A 23,229-nucleotide genomic window follows, 5' to 3' on the forward strand; every position below is an offset into this window, starting at 1 on the left:
AGCAAGATGTCAAGATGCAGATAGTTTCTGTAGTATCTCAATGGTAGTGTAAGGGAAAGGACAGTCTAGAGGGAAAAGTAAGAGATGTTTATCATCAAAACAACAGGTGATGATAAGATATACAAGTCTCTGGAGATGAGTTTTGCAACATTTCACACTTAAAAATCATGCTTTCTGACCTGATGGAGTCTAAGTGTGTAAAGACAGTTATCACCAAGCCTGAGTTCAATCTCCAGAATGCACGTGGTAGAAAGAGAGAACCAGGTCCTTCAAATTATCCTCTGACCTCTATTCTCCATATGTACTCCTTGGTAACCATGTACTGACACATATATGGGAGCAGGCATGCACACATAACACACACACAAACACATGTGCATATACACACATGCACAGACACAGGCATACACACATAAAGTAAATGCTAAACTCTCTTTTAAGTCTTGCTGTGGTGTGTGTGTGTGTGTGTGTGTGTGATTGCCCCCTTTTCCCGCCTTGAGACAGGGTTTCTTTGTATAACAGCCCTGGCTATCCTGGAACTCACTCTGTAGACCAGGTTGGCCTCAAACTCACAGAGATCAACCTGCCTCTGCCTCCCGAGTGCCCGTGCCACCACTGCCCAGCTAAGTCATGCTTTTTTGAAAGCATGCTTTTAACTCATAATTCAGCTGTGAAGTTACAAGACTCCATCAAAAGAAGGGTACGTGGAGCGACCCCCTGGAAAGTAGTTTGCAAAGGCTAACACCTTTGTGTTAACACTACGAGTAAAGGTCAAGTTCTCCTCCCATTCTAGTATGTGCTCTTAACAGGAAGAATGTGTCAGTTTCACACAGCATCCATGAAGGTCAGGCCCCACTCACGGCATATGTTTCTGTGCCTTCAGATCCTCTTCTGCTTCTGGTTCCAGCTTCAGCATTCTTCTGCTCCTCAGCTTCTGCTTTGCTGCATAAAAATAAATAAATATAAGGGATCCACTGATTTCTGCTCATTTCTCCTTTCTTCTTCCTTCTCAGCCTGGGGAGGAAGGATTGGCCCCTTTATCACTGTGTAATAACAAGAGGTAACAAAACTCCTTGCAATGTGCTATCATCCCATAACATCTTCAGATTTTCCCCCATCGAAAGAGAGGTGGCAGTAGTAGCTCTGTAAACACGCTTTCTATTAACTGTCTTTCTGTTTGTGGTGAGAAAAAGACCATCAGTTTTCATCAAAGAAACATCAACATTGGACTCGTGATGGCTTTATACTTAGAGGCTGAGAAAGACCTTCGAAAAATAAACTGACAACATCTTCTCTATTATCAGGAAAGATGAGAGGCAGAGCCATCTCAGCAATGTTCTCATGTCAGAGTGCACCAATGCCTTCTCTCACATTTCTGGTCTATCTCCTATATCATTCACATCTTGCTTTCATTTGCGCTTAAATGTATTGCTCATACCTGACTGTTTTATTGAAAACACAAAAGTGCATTACATGGATATAGCCCAATTATTGATTGATTTTATAAATATATATATATATATATGTGTGTGTGTGCTAAAAAAAACTAAAATTGTTTTATAACAAAATTATATTGTATCTACAGTTAATTGGTAACATTTAAAACATATATGGCTATCAATGAAAACAAAATATTTTTGTATTATAAATATAATCAAGTACTTCATGTAAGGTCAGTGAAATAATGTGAAGGGTATTCTAAACTGTGAAAGAGAGGTAGTAACTCTAACGTGCTGAGAAATTTCACAGCATAGAAAGTACTATTTCAGGTGAATTTACAGGTGTTTGTGGTTGCATGTGGTATGTTTGCTTGTGGACCTTAACTCAGATCAGTCCCAGTGTTAGAATTTAACCATCTTAGAAATGCTTAGAAGGTTTGCACAGGATTCTTCCAATATTTATTCAGGTTCATGTTTTAGCAAATTCCCAGGTTAAGAAACAGAAAACAGGCATCTTAAAGCAAGCAACGATAAGCACTTACTCCTAGCTTTATATTACTAACATTTTCCATGTAGCTTACTCTACACGGAAAACTGCCTTGTTATTTTGAGTCAGTTTCCCGTGAATGAAACAAGCTGGTCCTCTTAGGTCATGTGTAAGGACTTTTTCTTTGTCACCTCAAAACTCCATACTCACAAGAAAGCCTGGCACATGGAACACAAGTTGCCATGTGTTTTTCCATCCAGACCTTGAATAGGGTCATTTTCTCTGGTACAGAAAAGTGTCCCATTCTTTGCACGATCCCGGAATTCACTACAGCGTTTCTGGACAAGGGAGATGAGACATTTTAGGTGCAGGACTATGTGCTACATCTGTATTTCTCAGCATTGCTTATAAGTTAAATTGGGCAAGAGGAATAAATGGGGAAAACCAATACTTTAAAGATTTAGGACTTTAAAATGTTATAATTCCATCCTTGTAATGTTCATATGCAGCAACTGTGTTCATAGTCATACTATTAATAAACATGTTATAAATCATTATAAATGCAAAATGCTTTAGTTTCATTTTCTAGACAAGTGGGACTAATAAGTAATTGCCATACACAAAATTAAGAGATGTAGCTGGGTCTGAACTAAGTATATTCTAGTACAAATGAAAGAATGATTCATCAAAGTACCAAGCACTCTTGATTTAGCTTTATTCTGAGCATATAGTCAGGAAAATCATAAGGTAAATTCTTTCCCAAAAGCTATTATCATTGTCACAGTCATAGAGACAGTGACTGGCATATTTAATTGAGGCAATATAACATTTCAATAAATGTGGCAGTTCAAGATTTAGTTGGGTAATGATAGGGAGGTTTTGAAAGAGGTTAAAAAGGTGCCTTGAAAACCAGTTACAATATGCAAACATTGAGAGGAATTTAGGCTTTACTCTTATGAAATGAGACCATGATAAATATTTATAATAAAGCATAACAGTATTACATCTTTGTTTTAGAAGCAATGATAACCAGGTCTGTGGATGCTTTGAATGAATAGAAATTAACCTTAAAGAAATTAATTATATTATTAAAAGGGAAGGAGGGAGGAAGAGGAGGGGAGAGGAAGGTAGGAAGAGATCACAAATGAAAAATAAAATACTATTTCAACACATTTAAATGGGAGTATTAGAAGGATTTGGCAATATACGATTAAGAGCAAAATGGAAGGTGAAAACGAGGGTCAAGCAGAGACAGAAGGCAGCGGATTGCTTTGTAGAACTGTAATCAACATACCATAGAAGACCAAAGAATTACAAAAATTGGATTGAGTAGGATTTCTACAGTAGTAGGAGGTTTTCTATTATTATAATAATGCACCATGACTGAAAACAACTGGGAAGGACAGTATTTATTTCAACTTAGAACTCTCAGGTCATGTGCCCCTGCCGAGGGAAGTCAGAGCAGAGGCATTAACGGAAGCAAATCCTTGGAGGAACACTGCTTACTAGATAGTTCCTTATAGCTTCTTCGGGCTACTTTTTCATGGAACCCAGGACTACCAGAGTGAGAGTAGCACCATCTACAGGGAACTATGCCTTCCCACATTAATCTAGAATAGGTCACACCGGGGGGGGGGGTGCCCACAGTAATTTTGGTGGGAGCATTTATTTGATCGGTGTTCTCTTTTCCCAAATGCCTCTAAGTTTTGTCAAATTGCTATAAAATTGTCTAGAATGTGGAACTATTTTACTAATATGACTTGGTGTTTTCCTCCAAATGGATGTAGATATATAGCATTGTAATTCTGTTTTAAGCGTAGAACAATAACTGTAATAAAATTTTCAGGATTGGGAATAATATTAACTAATATTGACAATGTATTCTGAAGTGGTATGCTTGAACACACTTAACACAACGAAAGTCACAGCTAGTTTGGCTCACTAATCCTTACCTCAATTTCCACTTTAGCTTTAGCCCTTTCGTCAGCGTCTCTCTGTTTTTTCTCTGCTTTACTTTTTTCTTCTGAAAATTGTCTCATGCTGGAGAAACAAAATGAAGAGATAATGTTTCATATCTTCATGTTGCCCAATCGTCACTAGGCACAGATTGAGCACTGGAGCTTTCCTGATGTTGGTGAGGCACCTCATATTTCCAAAAAGCCCTTTCATTTTGCATGCATACACATACATATGCACATACAAGTACATACTTATGTGCATAAATATTTTCTATCTTCCTTACTTTTAAATCTCCCCATTTTAAATTGTATGTTTTAAAGGAGGTAATAAGCTTTATATCTGTTGGTGTTTTATTGTGGAATTTTATTTTACTGAATAGATTTCGTTCTGTTTTGAAACATGTAAATGTGTGTACATAGACCCATGCATTCCCTCGCTGGAAGCTTTAACCTTATGGACAGCAGGGTTGTCATTCATGTGCACTTTATTCAGTCATCATTCTGTTAGCACCTAATTTGGGGGACAACAATGCACCCAGTCTTAAAAAACAAATCAAACCTATCCATTGTTCTCTTAGAATTTACAGCCTTGGAGAGAACAGTAAAAGTCAACCAATAATCTTAGAGGTAATTAGATAATTGCCGATTGTGATGATGGTTATGAAAGACCATAACTAAGGATTATGAAGATTGATTTTCAACTAGGAAGTAGGAGGAATTATTTAACGTAGACAGTCTTAAAACATACAATCTACAGGGAAAGGGGATGCTATCTTCTCCGAATACAAAGACGCCTGCATTAAGACAATACTCAGCTCAATGTGTTTGCTCACACTAGTGAGTCCAACATTCTGGTGGCTAAGGCCAGAGGTTTGTAACATGTTTGAGAGTAGTCTGAGCTAAATAGCGAATTCCAGCCTAACCTGGACTACAGACTTTTATCAAAAAAACAAACAAAGAGAAAAACATAAGTTCATAACTCAAAGGATATGCAGTGTAGCAAGGCCTGTATGAGCTGTGTTGTGGATTCAGCCTTTGTCTGTGACTTATGGTCTCAGATGATACCATGGATGTAAAGAATTTTTGAAAATGTCCTGTCAACCCTTACACAATTAGTTAATTACTGAATATAAAGTCTTTCCCCATTCTGTACTATGACTGGTTCACTAAAAGGTCACGAAGAAACCAAACTCAAGAGAGTCACGGAAGGTGTTGTAAGCCTGCTTTCTAAGAGGAAAGTGGAATTAGTTTGTACTCAGATACAGACACATACCATTTGCCAGATGGGCTTATGGTTTTAGGAGGATATCAATCTGTTCAAACACATCACAGTGGCAAAAAGCTTCACTCCCAATTGCTGTCACTCATCCATCAGTCTGCTTCTCCACCTTCCCCGTGAATTGAGGAGTAGCTGATATACTCACAATATATCAGCACACAGGGCACATTTGTTCCCATGCATCTTGCCATCAGGGCCACGGATTGGGTCACTTTCACGGGTACAAAAGAGTCTTCCACTTCTCACTTGGTTTTCAAACTCCTTACAAAGTTCCTTTGGGGTGGGAAAAGAAAACAAGCAAATATATTTGTCATTTTCTGGTCTTTAATCTTGGCATTTTGAATAATAGATTTATAATCACATAACGACAAGTCTGGGAATGTTGAGAAACACAAGCACTATCTAAATGAGAACTATCTAAAAGTGATTTTTTTTGCCAAGTTAACTGACACTCGTAGCATCTGTGTGGGTTATTTGTTAAAGTAAAGGAGCCGTGGAAACAGTAAGGCTAAAAGCAGTTCTTATTGTTTTCAAATATTCAGGGAAATAAAAAGGTCTTTCATGATATTCGCACACAAGCCCAACTGAATGAGAATATTGAACTTTTGAAAATTTGCTTTAATGTAACTTGAAAGTCAAGAGCAATGTAGCATTTGCAAAGAGACAGGAGCAAGGTGATATCCGGCCATTAAATGAATACTGCTTCTATTGACTCTATTCATTTCTGACTATGTAGGTGATAAAATCTCAGAGAGAGAAAATATAACCCCCTCTACCTTGATCAATACAAACTCTCCTTACCTAGAAGTTCTAAAACAGACATGATTCAAAAATGCAAAAATGATTTGTTGCCAGTCATCTTGATAATTTGATTCTGAACTTTCTGAATTCTATTGTTTGGTAAAGAATAACACACACACACACACAGAGACATGCACATACACATGCACACACGCACACATGAATACAAGCAGTACTAGGCTTGAGGACCTCTATGTGAACTAACCTACATTGTTTTGCTCTAGCTCAATCTATAAAAACAATGATTAACTGTGTGACTTTCAACTTCTCACCTCAGCCAAGGCAGCGTAAGCAGCAGGCAGAGAAAAAGCGTAAGTGGTGACTGCACTGTGCATCTAACTCAGTGCGTGACACTAACAAAGTCATGGCACCTTTGGAACCTCGATGTTACCACCTACATAGTGAGATTTTTCTAGCTAAGTATTTTAATTTGCACTTTTAGTTCAAATTTCTTTCTGAAGATGCTTTTTTAAAAAGAATCCTTTCTGCGCTAGAATAAGATACCTGTTTTGAAAGAAGTGATATGTATGTTCTACACTTTCTGGGTAACAAATTTGGAATAAGCAGCAAAGCAGCCACCTGATCATCATAACACAGCCATAAAATCAATGCTCTATGATTTCCATAACAGCAACAATAATAATTCCAGTTTATAACTTATGATTCATTCAAGAAGATTCTGAAGAAGCACTTTGTGAGCAACCCACTGACAGGTTAATTACAGGGCAGACATTGAGCCGTCATTGAAAAGCAGTCCTGCTTAGTCCAGTGGTGCTTAGTGACCCTGGCCAACAAAAGGAAGAGGCTAGGATGCTTGGGACTTGCTAGAAAACAACCCTTTTTACATACAATAGATGGGAAACATGACAGGTTAGCCCAGAGTTCCAGGCTGAAATACACAAAGCTCACACAAAGCTTGGTATTCCATCTTTGACTAATGGTCCATGGAGAATTATGGGTATTGGAGGTGAAAATACAACATAACCAGAAGGTAAGAGTGAGGTCTTTTAGCCAATGTTCTTATTTTTCTGACAAGAAAATTGAGGCCCAGAGAGGAGGTCCTTTGCTCTCAATGCCCACAGCATGGCAGAATGAAGACCAAAATCCAGGTTTCTCCTCTTTCTAGCAAAAGTCTGGTGAGTTAGTTAAATTAATGCTACCTTTCCCATTGAAATAGGGGTTTAATAACCCTGGGGATTTAAGATGCCAAGGCTGAATTTATAACATCAAACAAATATGATGAAACTGAATTTTAAGAGTATTTTTAAGCTACCATCTCTTTATTTAAGCAGAAGCAAGACCTTATCAAGAAGGGTTTTAGTTGAAGAATGACCACATAGAAAAATGAATAAGAAGTCCATTTCTTTTAATAGAATTTTAGAGTAAAGCACTATTAGATACACTGCTTAAAAGACTGAACTATTTAGAAATTTTCCTACCCAGTAATGCTATGTATAAGGTTTTATACAAGTTTTTAAAAATGTATTCAAAGCAAAATGGTTGTGTGTGTCTCTCTCTCTCACACACACACACACACACACACACACAGAGGGGGAGAGAGAAAGAGAGAGAGAGAGAGAGAGAGAGAGAGAGAGAGAGAGAGAGAGAGAGAGAACTGATAAAAATGACCAAACACAAAGTATACTGGTACATATGTATAAAGCTGTCACCATGTAACTGTTTTTATGCTAACCTGAAAAAAATTTATAAAAGGAAAAGAGATCAATGGAATTTTGTGTGTAAAATTTGTTTTTCCCTTCCTTTTGTGAGGGGAAGAAAATAAAGGGTAGGAATGATATGTGTTGAACTTTAGATGAGAAAAGCTGGTTTCAAATGACCCAACTGATAAGTATACTAGAAATAGGATAATCGAGGAATTCTAATTAATATGAAATCCATGCAGTAATATGAGACAATGACATTATTCTGTTCCTTCAAAGATGCAAGTGAGTATAGGCTCACAGGCTTCATTGTAGCAGCAAACCATTTACCTTCTCAGCATCTCGCCGAATTCTGCTCTCTCTCTCACGTGTGGCATTTTCTCGAGCTTCTTTTATACTGTCAAGGGAACAGAATCCTCTTACGGTCCAGGCCTATTTTCAGTGTCCACCCTGTTCTGAGGCACTAAACACTTCCACATCCTTTACCATAACCTGTTGAGACCAATCCCCTCACAGGAGGCAAACACTTCCCTGTGTTGGATGCTGGCGCCCTAGACATTGCCACAGATAAGGAAGGGTGTGAGGCTGACTCACGGCCCGTCAATTAGGAGCTTTGTTCTGCAGAGCCAGCTGGGTGTGCCACCGTGAGTGACAAACAGAAGATTGCCAGGAAAATTCCCTCCAACAAGCAGAACCAAGAGCCTTGAAACAATGCTCTGACAAGGGTGAAACCAAACTGAGCCTTTCAGGTATTGCCATACCACACCTTTCTGGGCCAAATGTTAAACCAGATGTTGATTTGCCTTTACATCAGAGCAGGGTTATTTATTTCTAAAAGCTAAATTTGAATTCATCTGGAACCCATCTGGAGTCTCAGTCTGCTGTCCCGGGCTCATCCTGAGGAAATCCCTCTAGAAAAGTGAGGTCCTCCTTGTCTATTCGGACTTAAAACAATAAATAAATTAAGCCAAAGAGCTACAGGATTTGGGGCAGTTTGAACAGATGCTATATTATCCTATTAATCTTCATTATTATTGTTATCACTTTGTAGTACTATTTAAAATTAGGTATCATTGCCCAGTGAGGGTCCCTACATGAGCCCAAAGGAACACTGCACATCAAATGACCAATTTTGATTATCCAATACTTAAGTGCTTTCTAAGTCAGTCTTTTTTTTAAAAAATCAATGTATAAGGCATTAGATATCATTACAGCATTTAAAACAAAACTTGTTTCAGTCAATTCTCCCTGCTCTTTATTTACTCTAGCCTTACCATTCAAGTCTTAAACGTATTATATTATGAAACACTATGTTTTTTAAATGCACTATACATTTTAAGATGAAGTTTCAAATTATTTTTAAGAAATATTGTAGTAAAATGAAGAAAAAGACAAGAAGTCCAGCTTGTAGCTAGACCTATTTCACATTATAAAGACAAATGTTCACAGGAACCATGAAGAGGACTTTATCACTCAGGGGCTCTCAGAGCAGGAAATAAGGGCCTCTTCATATGTCCATCTGGGGATGCTACTCACAAGAGCTCAGCACACATGGCGCATCTATTGCCATGGGTCCTCCCATCAGGACCACGGACTGGATCATTCTCCCGTGTACATCCGAGTCTTCCATCTTGCACATAGGCCCGAAAGTCACTGCACACATCCTAGAGAAGAGGGAAAGGAGATGACACATAGAGGCTTGCAATACCATGCTCAGCAAATGCTGGTCCCAGAGAAAGAGCTTTGTGGATCTGGGTCACTTGCATTTAAGTACAGAACTGTTCATTTTCTTCTTTGCTTATTTGAAAAGAGTGCTAGAACTCAAGTGGATCACTGTCCTTGCTCTCAACCTGTTCGCAATGTCCTAGGTGCTAAAGGCAAAGAGGACCTTAAAACAGAGAATACTGAAAGCCTTGGAGGAGGCTGGCAGCTTCAGGGACCAAACCGTGAAAATAAGAATCGGCATTCAACTAGGAAATTAAATGTGATCTGTATGGTGCTTTCCATCTTCCTCTAACTTCAAAAGCTCACAGAACCTTAGCTAGAAAATAGCTACTTAGTTAAATCTCATTTCTATAAGTGTTCAGTTCAGGGGTTCCTCACGGTGAGTGGCCACCCCGAGGTTTCAACTCTGGGGCAGTGATGGAGACATATGATGTCCATTTGCTCGCTTCTCGGGCAATTTCCTTAGTTTCCTTCCTTCCTTCCTTCCTTCCTTCCTTCCTTCCTTCCTTCCTTCCTTCCTTCCTTCCTTCCTTTCTTCCTCCCTTCCTTTCCTTCTTCTCTCTCCCTCCCATCTTGTTTTTTTTTTTTTAATAGCAGAAATAGAGTTGAACTTCTTACTATCAGAGTAAAGTGATCTGGTTATCTGGTTTCAAGAACTCATTTGTTTTTTCCCTATCAATAGAAAGGATGCAGAGTTTCAGAAAAGTAAGAAGCACCCCTTCCTAACATCCCAACCTAAGGAGAAGCACAGCTGCTTTTGTCTTTGCTTGCTGGTTCTCAACTCGTGAGTTGAGATCCCCACAGGGGGCTCACATATCAGGTATCTTGCCTATCAGACATGTACATTACAATTCATAGTGGTAGTAAAGTTATAGTTATGAAGTAGCAATGAAATAATTGTACGGTTGGGGTGACCCCCACATGAGGAACTGTATTAAACACAGGACGGCCGAGAGCCACAGCTTCCCACCGAAGCCAGTGTTCCCCGCCTGGCGCTTGTCCTTACCTTCTCGAAACTGCTGCTGCCACAATCGCCTTCACTTCTTATGTCAACTTGTTTCTTGTTTTTCCTGGAATCAAAAAGTTTGTTGACACAGAAATTAAGATGATAGAATTGCCCATCCTGTCTCCCTCCTTGCTGTATTCTAATGCCTTCTGTACCTGAAAACAATGTTATGGTTTAATATTTACTTAGCTTGCATAGTGAAAGACCCTGTTTATAACTTTAAAAAAATCACAAGGAAATAGAATCATCTTGGAGGGTTAGGTTTCAGGCTCATGGTTGGTACCTCTCTAAGGACTTTTCTGCTTCTGGTAGCCTTTTTAATTTTTATAAAAAGTTCAATTTTAATTTTTCTAGATTTCATTATAGGACTCTTTTATGCTAATTTATTATACCTTATTTTTTCATGGAAAGCACACAAAGTCTTATAATTAACTTTGCTCAGTCTAGTAGAACTTTAAAGAACACAGAAAACAGAAGCATAATTGTAAAATAATTTCCACTTTCTATAGAAGAAGCTTATCATTCAGCATGTGGATAACAATAAAAAATGCAAAGCTCAGACAAAATTAAAAATGGAAAGTTAATAGGAAAAACAGATTTTCAAGATACACAGGCAGACAGGAAGTATTAAAAGTAACCTGGAATAGTGTGTTATGTCTTCTGAAAGTCAGAGCAAGAAACAACACAGAGTCATATGGCATGCTGGGAGAAAGTATCACACGATCAGAGATTTAAAAATTTAAACTAGGAACTCTCACTTATGATACAGTAAGAATTAAATGTTCAGTGTGATTAAAGTAGTATTATAAGATGCATGCCTTAGAGAAAGTAGAATGTTCTTTATTTGCCTATTTAGCTTTTCTATTTTAAAATTGTATTGCTTTATTCATGTGTTGATCTATTAATTTATTTTTTAGTGTGAGGGATAAAGGTGGGTGTTCTTGTTACATCATGCAGATGGAAGGCAGGGTTTAACAGACTAGGTTGGTTTTCTCTTTCTACCATGTGGGTCTTGGGAATAGAACTCAGACTGTAAAGCTTGCTGGCCACCTCACTGGTCCTGGGCTTTGTATTTCTATATATTCACACTTTTAGCAGTCTGGAAATGCAATTATGAATAGATCAGAAGGGCTAACTGCAGTTTTGTTTTGGTGAAAGCCTTATAAGAAGGGACAAAGTATTAAGGATCTCAAAGAGTAATTATTGCTCGATTAGCCTATTGAATATTGGTCATTGTGTTCAAGTTCGAGGTCATGAATGGAGGCTGCAAAGCAGGTGTGCATCTTGCTTGTAAAAGAAAATTAATAACCATAATAAGCATCGAGGGTGGAGGAAAGACACAGGAGTAAGGTAGGCCAGTGAGATGTGATATCTATTTGGCATAGAATAGATATTTCTATTGAAATATTCTACTGAATATTTTAATATTCAAAAATTCCAATTACATTCTATACAATATCTTAATTTTCTGATCATTTAAATGTTATTTGATGATGATGACACTCTACACATAAAAGAATATAACCAGAGATTAGCAGACTGATAGATGATGGAAGATAGATACACATGCTTGGGTGTATATAGCATCTATTTATATGTATGCATTTGATCTGCATGTCCTGTTTATTTCACAGAGACTGCAGTAATTGCCAAAATGCTTGCACTCAGAAGTGCTTTGTAAGATATGAAATGTTTTACTATGTACATTTCCCTGGAAGAGTAGAAAAGGAAGCAGTGCACACATTTTATTAGAGATTAATTTGCAGCAGATGAATTACAAATGCTGCCGGTGGGGGGGGCATGTCATGTAACTGCGCAGACATCACGTCTGCTCCATAGAATACTCACTCATTCTCGGCACACAGCTCACACCTGCTGCGGTATGTTTTCCCATCTGTGCCGCAAACTGCAGAAGCATCAGAGGTACAGATAAAACTCCCATCATTTCCTCTTTGCTTGAAATCCTCACAATTCAGCTGTGTGAGACATAATTGAAGAATGTCAAAAAGTCAAAATATCCCTTAGAATACACAAATAAGTTAGTATCTTAAACCCAGAACATCACTCGCTGCAGAAAAAAAAATAAATGTGAAGGTCGGCGAGCTAAAAATAATCTTGACTGCTCTTTGGACTGGAGAGGGAGGGGAAGAGGAGTGGGGGGAGGGAAATGGGAGGAGGCGGAAATTTTTTTTCAATAAAAAAAATCTTGACAATGAAATGTAGTCTGAAGGCAGAGATAGGGTTAGATTTGAGAAGAAAAGATTTCTGTATGATTTCAGCCACCTACTGTCTGAATGAGACAGGCCAAGACCTCAATAATGAAACTGAACATACTGTGTCTCAGCCACATTCTGCCTTCACAGAGTGATATTGAGCCCCAGCAGACGATGGGCATAGAAACCCTCTGTAAAGTATTAACTATGGAAACGTTCCATTATTATACATTAGGATAGTGATAAAGTCAGATTTCCAGCTTCCCCATTCTACTGCTACCGCTGTGTGATTTGAGAAGGTAATTTAACCAGTCTATACTGAAGTATCCCCATTGACAGAGTGGGTATAATCTCACCAGCTGCTCATGCCCCAGAGATACTTAAGCTTTTAATGTAGGCACTTTAATTAGGAAAATCTGAACACAAAATGGTTTGTGATCTTGTTGTTATTTAAAACGCCGTGTCTACTCACAACCAGGGAATGCGAATTAACTAAACTTCAAGGGTGATGATAGAAATCTCCAGGTCACTGCTGTAAGAGCGTGACGTACGCTTGAGGACAAACCTGTCTGGTGAGAAAACAAGTGTGCCCGGCAGTAACTGGAGACAAGTATTCCAACCTTAGGTCTGCAACCCACTCAGTTCACCTCTTTGAACCCCACTTTCTTCATGTGAAAAATGAGAACTCACACCCAGCCCACATTCCACATTCAAGGCCAGGATCAAAGAAACAATTAGGAAACGTGATTTGGAAATAATTATTGTGACATAAGCTAACAAAAATTACGTCGTGTAATTTCAGTGTAACTTCCACCTAAAACCAGCTCCATTTACTGTCAATATCACACTGAGAATCAATTTTTGGTGGTTTTAAGATATTTCAATAGTGTGTATAGAACATATGATATGTGCCAGTGATGACTTAATAGAGCACAAATATAAAAAACAGAATGTATGCAATTATAGTGAATTTAAGAGCGAGAGGATCAGATTGGAGAATTCTAGAGGGTAAAAGATTAAAACGGCAAGAAAAATGACAGCATCGTCCCTCCTGCTAACTGTCCCATGTTCAGGACAAGTTACAGGAAGGAAATAAACTCACATACATGTTATTGCACTCATTTGTTTTCTCACTTATTCTAGAAAATTCGTGACAAATTTATAAGACTTTGGGAAGTCTACTGTTTTGTAGGGTTGCATTGTAAACAGAGCTAGAATACTGTTCTGAGGTGTTTTGTATGCTAACAAGAAGATCACAGCCACGTAAACAACACTTTCATATCATGGTAGGTGCTGCAAAAATAAGCCCAAGACACAGCTATAATATGCTTCACTGAAATGCCAAAGTGCTAGAAACTTCTTTCTGAAAAGATTATTTTTGTGGCGAAGTGATATTAGTGAGAAGGAGCCAACCCGCAGAGAGTTGAGGAAGAGCAGAAAAGGGCAAAGATTTGTCGGAGCAGGATCATGCTGTTTGAGCAGCAGAAGAAAGTGTGGTTGTCACAGAGGAAAGGGCAGGTGAGCAGCTGCCTTTCTATAAGATGTCATTTTTATAAGGTGTAGAAACATCCATAGGAAACTGTGGATCAAAGTGACTGACATAGAACAATGTGGCCCTTGCCCTTCACCAGAAAAACCAAGGGCAGCATACTAGGTCACAGGTGTTGGCTGGGGGACAACAGGGTGAATCAAAAGGCCAGCTGGGAGGTTACAGAACAGGTGCAGGCATTTATTACTCCACCTCCTTGTCCTCCAGACTCCAAGGATGGTGAATCACAACCTACAGAAAACACCTCTTTCTAATGCTGACAATTATCAAGCACTTGCAGATGGATCCTGACCAGGAAGAGAGGCAGCAACTGGGCAGGTTCCAGAACTTTCAGCTCTTGCTCTTATTCCTTGTCCTAACAATCCATTCACCAGAAGCTTGATCTTGAACATTAACTCATTTTGGGAGGAAGAAAGCTAGGGCTGTTATGATATTTAATGTTTAAAATATGTACCTATCTCAGAAATAAAACAACGTCAAAGAAATGCTGTCTACTGAAAACAATGAATCAGCTGAAGAGGAAATTGTCAGGATGAATAGAAGAATAATTTACCAAAGGTGCAAGCATTCTTCAGAAAATAAAAGGTACTTTTATTATGAAACAAGACAATATATAATACAGAAACAACAATATATAATAGAATGTCCATACTTAGAAAAGATTTAAATAGCAATAAATAAAACAATACAAAGAATAAAAGTGAGATATGTTCAAACAGATAATAGATTTTAAGTTAGATGTTGAGGTCCAGGGAATCTTCTAAAAGGCAATAACAATGAAATATTTAAAACACAGAAGCCTAGTGAAAACAAAAATAAAAATTTCACAAAATGGGAGAAAGTAGAAGTACAAACGTCTGAACAATAAGGAAAATTCATAGATTCTATGAAAAATGAAAGATAAAAACAGTTTTAACAACAGAATGCTAAAATCTATCTCGTTAACCTCAAGCTTCTTGAAGAATAGCAGATTTCCAGGATGTAAGCTGAGAAATTAGCTCATATTATGAAAGAAGTCAGATATCAACAATAGAGACAGATATGAGCTAAACTTGTAAATATTTGAATATATGGATTTTAAGTTTGGGGCAATCATACTTGCAGGAAAAGTGTGTATGTTACATTTAAATGGCCACCAATGGGAAATTGAAAACAATAAACTAATTTGAAAATGATTTTAAAAACTGAAGATAACAATTAAGAAAAACAAAAGAAACAAGTTGGACTGTAGCAGAAGTAACAGAAAAGGTAAATTATTTAAACCCACAAAGAAAGGACATAGTGTTTGAGTCATTTAAAAGTAATATCAAAACATATGATTTGTTGACTGCAGGGAAAATTTAAAAACTAAAAGGTTTATGATGGTTAAACTCACTGGGTCACAAAAGAACAAAAATATAGGAATGTGAGGAAGGGGATGTAAACATGGTGAGAGAGAAAGAGTGGAGGCAAGAGAAGCCAGAACACATTATATAAATACAAAGAGTAAGTCCAATAAAAAGCAAAATTATAAAAGGGTGGGGTCTTTTTCTGGCAGGCTATTTAACTAGAGGATCAATTATAAACATAAAACACATTAATTAATTTCATGTTCTTTTCCCAAAATTGGATTAATTACAAAGAGATGATCTAAAGACGTAAAAATAAGTAAGGCATACAAATATTTAAAATTAAAGTAAGAAAAATATGCAAAAATAAGGGAATAGGCAGGGAGTAGATGCAAATCTTAGCCACAGTCTGGATGCATTATTAGTGATTAATCAGATCATTATGTAAAACAGAATTAGGGGACGAGGAATGTGTAACAATAATAAACATACACTCCCCCAACATAAGCCCTCCCTCTCCCAAATAATTCAAACTATGTAATAACATTAGATAAACCAATAGTTAGAATAATAGGCATTACCAAAGACTAAGAGAACTATTCATTAAGGAAGAATAAGGTTATTAATCTTGTAGATTTTTGAAGAAAACTAACAAAATGAAAACAAATAATATTATTTTATGAAACATATGAAGTAAATTATCAAAGTAAAGTATACATTTGTTAACAAAAAGCCAAATTTTCCTGAATAACCATTATCATATAGTCTATATTTCCTAACCAAATTTCATTAACATTTAGATCTAATATAACAACACTCTATGAAAATAAAATAATGTACTACATTACTTTGAATTAGAGAGTATTATGAATTATTTAGTTAATAATGACAATTGAAATGCCTATGGAAAGAATGCTCAGACTGTCAATTACTAATATTTTATATATGCTAATCTATTAACAAATCTAGCAAAATTGGGAATATTTTCATATTCCTGATGAAATGTAAATTGATATAATCATTATGGAAATCACTTTGCAGGCTTCTCAGAAGACTGAGAATAGAAATATACAGAACCAGCTATTACGACTCCTGCCCACAAACCCGACAGACTCCTGATCAACATACCATGGGAATATTTGCACAGCCATGTTTGCTGTTGTACTAGTCACAATAGTTAAAAAATGGAAGCACCCTAGATGTTCATTGACAGATGAGTGGGTAAAGAAAATGTGACATACGCACAAATGGAAATTTATTAAGCAGTAAGAATGAAATAATCACATTTAAAAAAAATAGGAGTGCAGGTGGGCACCATTATGTTAAATGAGTGTGTGTAGGTATGTGTGTCTATATGTGCATGTGTTTGTGTGTGTGTGCATGTATACGCCTGTGTGTATCTCTATGTGTCTGTATGTGCCTGTATATCTGTATATATGAATGTGTATGTGTATCTGTGTGTGTTTCTGTGTGTCTCTTTTTCTGTACATATCTGTATATATCTCTGTGTGTCTCTTTGTGCACATGTGTCTGCGTGTATATTTGTGTGTGTCTGCATGAGTCTCTGTATTTGTATATGTCTCTGTATGGTGTATCTGTGTGTGCATGACTGTATGAGTCTGTGTGTGTGTTTGTCTTAATCCGTATATCTCTTTGTGTTTATCTGTGTGTGATGAAGTAGAAAGCATATGTGGAAGACGAGAACTTGAAGGATGGAAGAGGGAAGTATAAAAAAGTATATCAATGATACCCATGTGACTATAAAGGCATAATTGGTGCACACGTGGCATAAATGCATGTTAATGTCACATTGACACAAAGGCAGAAAATAAAGATTTAGGGTGAAGGACTATTAAAGGAAGGGTAAAAAAGAACAAAGTAAAATAACATATGTTTGAAAATACATCATTTGGTATGCTAATTTGCGGGTCTTTTAAAAAATAACAATTGATATAATAGTCATCAAAAAACAAAGTATTAAAGTAAACAGGAACAAACAGAGGTAAGATCTGAAGGCCATGGAAGATGCAAACAATAGATAATATTACTGGCATGAATGCTAAATGGATGATCAAAATACAGAACTATAATTAAAAATAGCTGTACAAAATTTGTGCTAATACATATAAATTAAAATGGATGTACGACTGCACAAATATGCTAATGATGAAATAAACATGTTGAATACATAAAGATTATTTTAATTGACATATTAATCTGTGATAGTTCCTCCCTAAATGACTATCTAAAGAGTTTTACAGTCTAATTTTCTTAAGATTTAGAAAACTTTTGTGAGACATAATAATTTACAATTACTCCAAAAATGAAAAAGTTGTAACATTACAGAGGTATTATTTATGTATCATAAAAGTCACTCAAGTAATAACACAGTGATTTTCAAATAAATCTATAGAATTGTAAAGCTGTCACCAGACACTAGTTTGGGAATATTTCCATCTACGTTAGAAATTCCCCAGGGCCATTACAATCTTATTGCTTAGATCCTGCTTTAGGCAACGGCAGAGTATCTTCCTGACAAAATGTGCTATTTCTGAATGTTTCATACAGATGGACTTGTAAATATGATTGTTTAATTCTAATTTCTTTAACTTTGTAAATTCTTTCTGAGATTCATCCATTTGTAACACTGACAGTCACACATTCCTCCCTATTATTTAATGTTACTCCAGTTCATGCATATTATTTATCAGCTCACCTCTGGACATTTATGCCTTGGATTGATTAAAGTTTTGAAATATTAAAAGCAAGACTTCCATGCATGCAACATGTCTGACATTGGGGAGACATTTTTTTTCACTCACTAGGTTCCTAGGATTGCATTTATGGGGTTCTATGGTGAGTCTATGATTAAAGTGAAATTTGGATTAAGAGAGAGAGAGAGAGAGAGAGAGAGAGAGAGAGAGAGAGAGAGAGAGAAATCTGTGCTATTTCTTAATTATGTAATTCCATACTTCAACCCATGAGATGACATGCTGAACCCATCATTTTATCATTAAGGTATGAATTCCAAGTTTCTTTCTATTGATACTGAGTAACCTTGCATTGTTTGACACTATAGGTTTATAGTTCAATTTGAATTTGTTTATTAAATGCTCCAACCCTTTTATATAACTTCTAGGATCAACTGTACAATTTCCTTGTTAAAATATTAATGTGTCAGACTTTGTTGATGTCCCATGGGAGCCCTTGCCTATTGGCAGGGGGCATGGGGGATGGGCTGGAGGAAGGGTGGGGAGAGGAAGGGTGGGAGGGAGAACTGTGGATGGAAAGTAAAATAAAATCAAAAAATAAATAAAAAAAGAAAGAAAGTAATCATGACTCTATTTTGACATAATTTATGCTGAATTAATAGATTTTTTAAAAGTTGCTATCTTGAAAATATTGACTTTTAAAAATAATGAGAAGGGGTTATCTCAGCCTCAAACTTCATGGCAATGTATCACTTAATTGTGGGACCATGTGCTGAGAATTACTTTGCTTAGGTGATCTTATCTTTGTAAAAACATCACAGATATAACTATAGAAAATTACATGGTATGATCTACTTTATTAAAGTATATAACACAAAGGTATATACAGACACACACACAGACACACAGACACACAGACACACAGACACACACACACACACACACACACACACACCAACTGATTCCAGGATCATTATGAGCAGAACAACAGAAGATTAAATCAAACCAGTAAGATGATGTAATCAAGAGACACAGGAATTAAATGTATGACTCTGGCTTGTGACAATGCTTTACATAGTCGACAGTGCATAGGTTTGTTTAGCCCAGTAGCACCATAGTCATGTGAACATAACATTGAGCTGTGATGCTAGGATTCCTATGAGGTCTCTAGACAATGGGTGTTTTGGTTCTGTTATAATTTTGTAGGTCCTCGTAGTTCCTGAACATATGGTACATGACTGTGTCTAAATCCTTCATTTCTCTTTGCGACATTTTGCAGTATAAGCCACACACTTTCTATTATGCATTTTATGGTCTACAGATTTAAATTAATAGTGTTAATCTTGACTTATTCATTGCTAGTGCATAGAAGTACAGTTGGTTTTTACAACTGGGCTTGTACATGGAAACAATTCTATATGCATTTACTAGCACTAATGGTTTTGCTTTTGTGTGCACTTAGTAATTTACATGCATATGTATCATATCATAATTCTGAAATTATAGATATGTTGTTGCCTTTACAAGAACTGTGTATTTATTTCAATAAAACTGTCTAACAGTGACTAGAAGTTCCAGCTCAATGCTCACTAAAAATATTAAGAATAAACGACTAGCCGGGCGGTGGTGGCGCACGCCTTTAATCCCAGCACTCGGGAGGCAGAGACAGGCAGATCTCTGTGAGTTCAAGGCCAGCCTGGTCTACAAGAGCTAGTTCCAGGACAGGAACCAAAAGCTACAGAGAAACCCTGTCTCGAAAAATCAAAAAAAAAAAAAAAAAAGAATAAGCGACTATTTTCTCTCGTTAATTTTAAGGACAAAATATTTATTCTCTTATCTCTAAACATGATGCTGTTTCCATAGTTGTTCTCCATCAGGGACACTTTATACATAAACAGTTACTAGCTCAGCTACTGGATTTTATTAACTCCCTTTCAACATCTTTTGCTTGGTTTTTCCCTCTTTTCTATCAATATATTGTGCTAGACTAATAGATTTTTGTTGTTGTTGTTAGTGAACTTTGCGTTTTTATCTTGTTTCCACTTGCAGATTGCTTTTTCTTCCCAGGGCTGTGGATTACACTTTCGTTAGGGTTTCCACATCCCTGATTAACACTTGTCAGTAGCTTCCAGCTCTTACAATCTCCTGCTGTGGTTATTGTTTCAAAGTAATGCTGACCTGGTAGAATGAGGTGGTAATGAGTCCTCTCTTATGAGAGTCTCTAGAGGATTAGGATTATTTTTTCTGTTAGAACCCGAGAGGGTCTTCTGTGCCTGGACTTGTCCTTGATTAGCTTTCTGTTTTTTTCAGGTAGCTTATTCTATTGTATGTGTATGGGTGTTTTTCTTGTATGTATATGTGTGCAGCATGATATACAAGAGGACAAAAGAGGGTATCGGATCTCCTAGAAATGAAGTTACAGATGTTACAGATGTTAGGGGTTCTGAGAGTAGAACATTCTGGGAATAGAGCCATGTCTCCAGTCTGACTCAAGTTCGCTAGCTGAATTAGATCTGATTTGATTATTTACTTGTTTGTTTATTGTATGTATCTGTGTAATGTAATATGCATCATGTAATATGATATGATGTGATGTGGTGTGTGTGAGTGTGTAAGTGTGTGTGTATATGTGTGTAGGCACATGTGAAGGTCAAGGAACTTTAACTGCCTTAGATGTTTTTTGATTATATGTTCATCTATTTGTTTGTATCAATATATCACAATAATATATAATATAATAAATTTGCCCTCATATTTTAGGTGAGTCTCAGAATAGTATCATTTCTATTTTAAAAAGTAATTTACTTCTAGTGAAGTTTTGTTTCTTTCTTCTCATTCCTTCCTTTAAAGTTACAAAATGATTGTTTCAATATTTTGTGTGCATCTATTCCAAGTACTTTTTCTGTCAAGTTAAACAACTGTTTGCACTCAGAAACATTTTTTGATATTTCTCATATATATATATATATATATATATATATATATATATATATATATAACATTATATATACATTCTTCATTTTCACCATTCACATTCTTAAAACAATGCACAATATACAAAACAATACGGAGACGAATGGTCCTCAATTCTCCCCTAAAGTTTACTTTTGCTCTACTTTCCCCTACCTTGCATTACCTCTTTGACATCTTCCCTCACACAATTTGTGGTAGCTGATGTCTGCTAAGCAAGCATAGGCAGCTGTAATCTGCAAACCTGGCTTCTTTTTTAAATCTCCCGAGACTTGGGAGCTTAATGGTCAGCCACTGAGTTGACATAAACATTGGTCAAATACCTCTACCTAAAAAGATTACAGATGGAGTTTTGGGCATGGGGTGAAAATTACATTTCATCTTCACTTGGGTGCCTTGGAGTTGACAGGAAGTGAAATGTCTGGGCTTCTCGAGATTTTGAAGCCTGAGACACCTCCCCCAAGCAGGACTGTAACCCTAGGTACATCCTCTTTGCTCCTGGTGGAGACCATCACATCCACAAAAACATGTATGGGCGGTGCAGTTCTACGTTATCCCCAGTTAGTTCTGTCCCTTTTAGCATTGCACTGAAGCTGCCGATGCCCAGGGCTAGCCTGGCATAGAGCCTCAATAGCAACTGGAGAGGACAAGAGACGGCTTATTGCTAAGCCAAACAATCACCCTTCCCATTCTTCCTATCCAAAGTGCGGCAGTTTCCAGCACAACTGCATAACCTGTAGATAATTTTCAGAGCACTAAAGAGATGTTTGATTAATTCTTTCTAACTTATATCCCAGTTGAGAAAAGAGATTTCCTGATTTCTGTATAGCCTGAAGTCTCAGCATGTAGGAAATTTTAAAGGGTTGATTCTAAACTTGATAAGAATAATTAAAAACAAAAATGTATAGCTCCTTGGCCTTATACACAAAATTGCAAAATCTATGAAGAATTACTATTCAAAGTACATTAAACTTTATTCTGAATAACTATAGTATAGCTTAAAACAATAGTCTCACGCCAAGAAATCTCTAAGATTTTTATATTAAAGGCTAAAATTATTTTAACAATTACAGAAAGTCACTTGATAATGACCAGCACACATTCAGCAGATTGGGAATCAATAGATAAAACTCATACTAACTCCCCAGAAGATAAATAATTAGCAGATAAATCCGTGGAAGTGTTCCCTTTAATATGAGAAAAGAGGCAGTGCTCTTTAGGTGTTTAACCCCGAATCCTTGCCAGTGATGTAAGGAATGAAAGAGAAATAGAGAATTAACTAATATTGAAAGAAAATAATTAAACTATAATCAATACAGATTATGTTATCAATTGCTAAGCAAAATATAACACAAGGATTAAGCTGAGAGAATTAACATAGCTGACAGAATTCCATCATTTTATATTTTAAGATTCCCACTTAAATTTTAGTAAATCTCATTCTACAGATGTAAACATTCAAGTAGTAGTAGTCTTTAAATAGATTTAAGATAAGGTGTGTGTGTGTGTATGTGTGTGTGTGTGAATGTCTTTGTTAATTTTTTTCTCATTTACTTGTGTTTCATATTTTTAAACACCATTGGCTAACCGAAGTTCTAATTAAGAAGACATAAAGAAGAGAAGAAAGGAAGTTGCAGAGCTGTTTTAGAAGAGAAACTCAGATTTTAAAGGAACGGCCAGTCCTCCTAGCTTTTGTAGCTTAAAAGGTAGTCAGTCCCTTTAATTATAGATAAAGGATTTGCAGGTATTGGTTGGCTGAGTAGCTGGCCTGGTATTGTCTAAAGAGTGAGACTGACTGAGCCCCAAGGAAGAATTTAGTCAACTGTGTTTATCGCGGAGGCAGAAGTTCTCAGACATTCCTCGGCTGCGGTGTTGCCAAGGAAGATGGTAGCTGGGTTAGACCATGGATGATACAAGTAATTAGGGTGTGTCTACCTTGACTGATCATTTTAATTATATGTCAGGGACAAAGGAGGAGGAAGAGAAGTAAGAAATTAAAGAAAAAGCAACAAAGGGGACCAGGAGGTAATGCCCTGGTCAACCTAGCTGGTAACAGCCCGTGTTCGGTCAACTAAAATTGTGAGATTTTGTAAGGCAGGTAT

General features: G+C 36.8%; 1 protein-coding gene across 1 annotated transcript in view; it reads right to left on the reverse strand.

Annotated features, from left to right (window-relative positions):
• The window catches only part of Spink5 (serine peptidase inhibitor Kazal type 5), a 63,843-nt gene that overhangs the window by 32,848 nt on the left and 7,766 nt on the right, over nucleotides 1-23,229 (reverse strand). Inside the window, exons 5-12 of the mRNA XM_075971125.1 lie at nucleotides 12,205-12,332; nucleotides 10,357-10,420; nucleotides 9,162-9,289; nucleotides 7,956-8,022; nucleotides 5,309-5,436; nucleotides 3,879-3,966; nucleotides 2,137-2,264; nucleotides 861-942 (exon numbers count right to left, since the gene is read on the reverse strand). Coding sequence (XP_075827240.1) covers nucleotides 861-942; nucleotides 2,137-2,264; nucleotides 3,879-3,966; nucleotides 5,309-5,436; nucleotides 7,956-8,022; nucleotides 9,162-9,289; nucleotides 10,357-10,420; nucleotides 12,205-12,332 — 813 coding nt within the window. The remainder of the gene's footprint in view (nucleotides 1-860; nucleotides 943-2,136; nucleotides 2,265-3,878; nucleotides 3,967-5,308; nucleotides 5,437-7,955; nucleotides 8,023-9,161; nucleotides 9,290-10,356; nucleotides 10,421-12,204; nucleotides 12,333-23,229) is intronic.

Source organism: Microtus pennsylvanicus, chromosome 4, assembly GCF_037038515.1.
Source record: "Microtus pennsylvanicus isolate mMicPen1 chromosome 4, mMicPen1.hap1, whole genome shotgun sequence".
In the NCBI taxonomy this organism is placed as follows: domain Eukaryota; kingdom Metazoa; phylum Chordata; class Mammalia; order Rodentia; family Cricetidae; genus Microtus; species Microtus pennsylvanicus.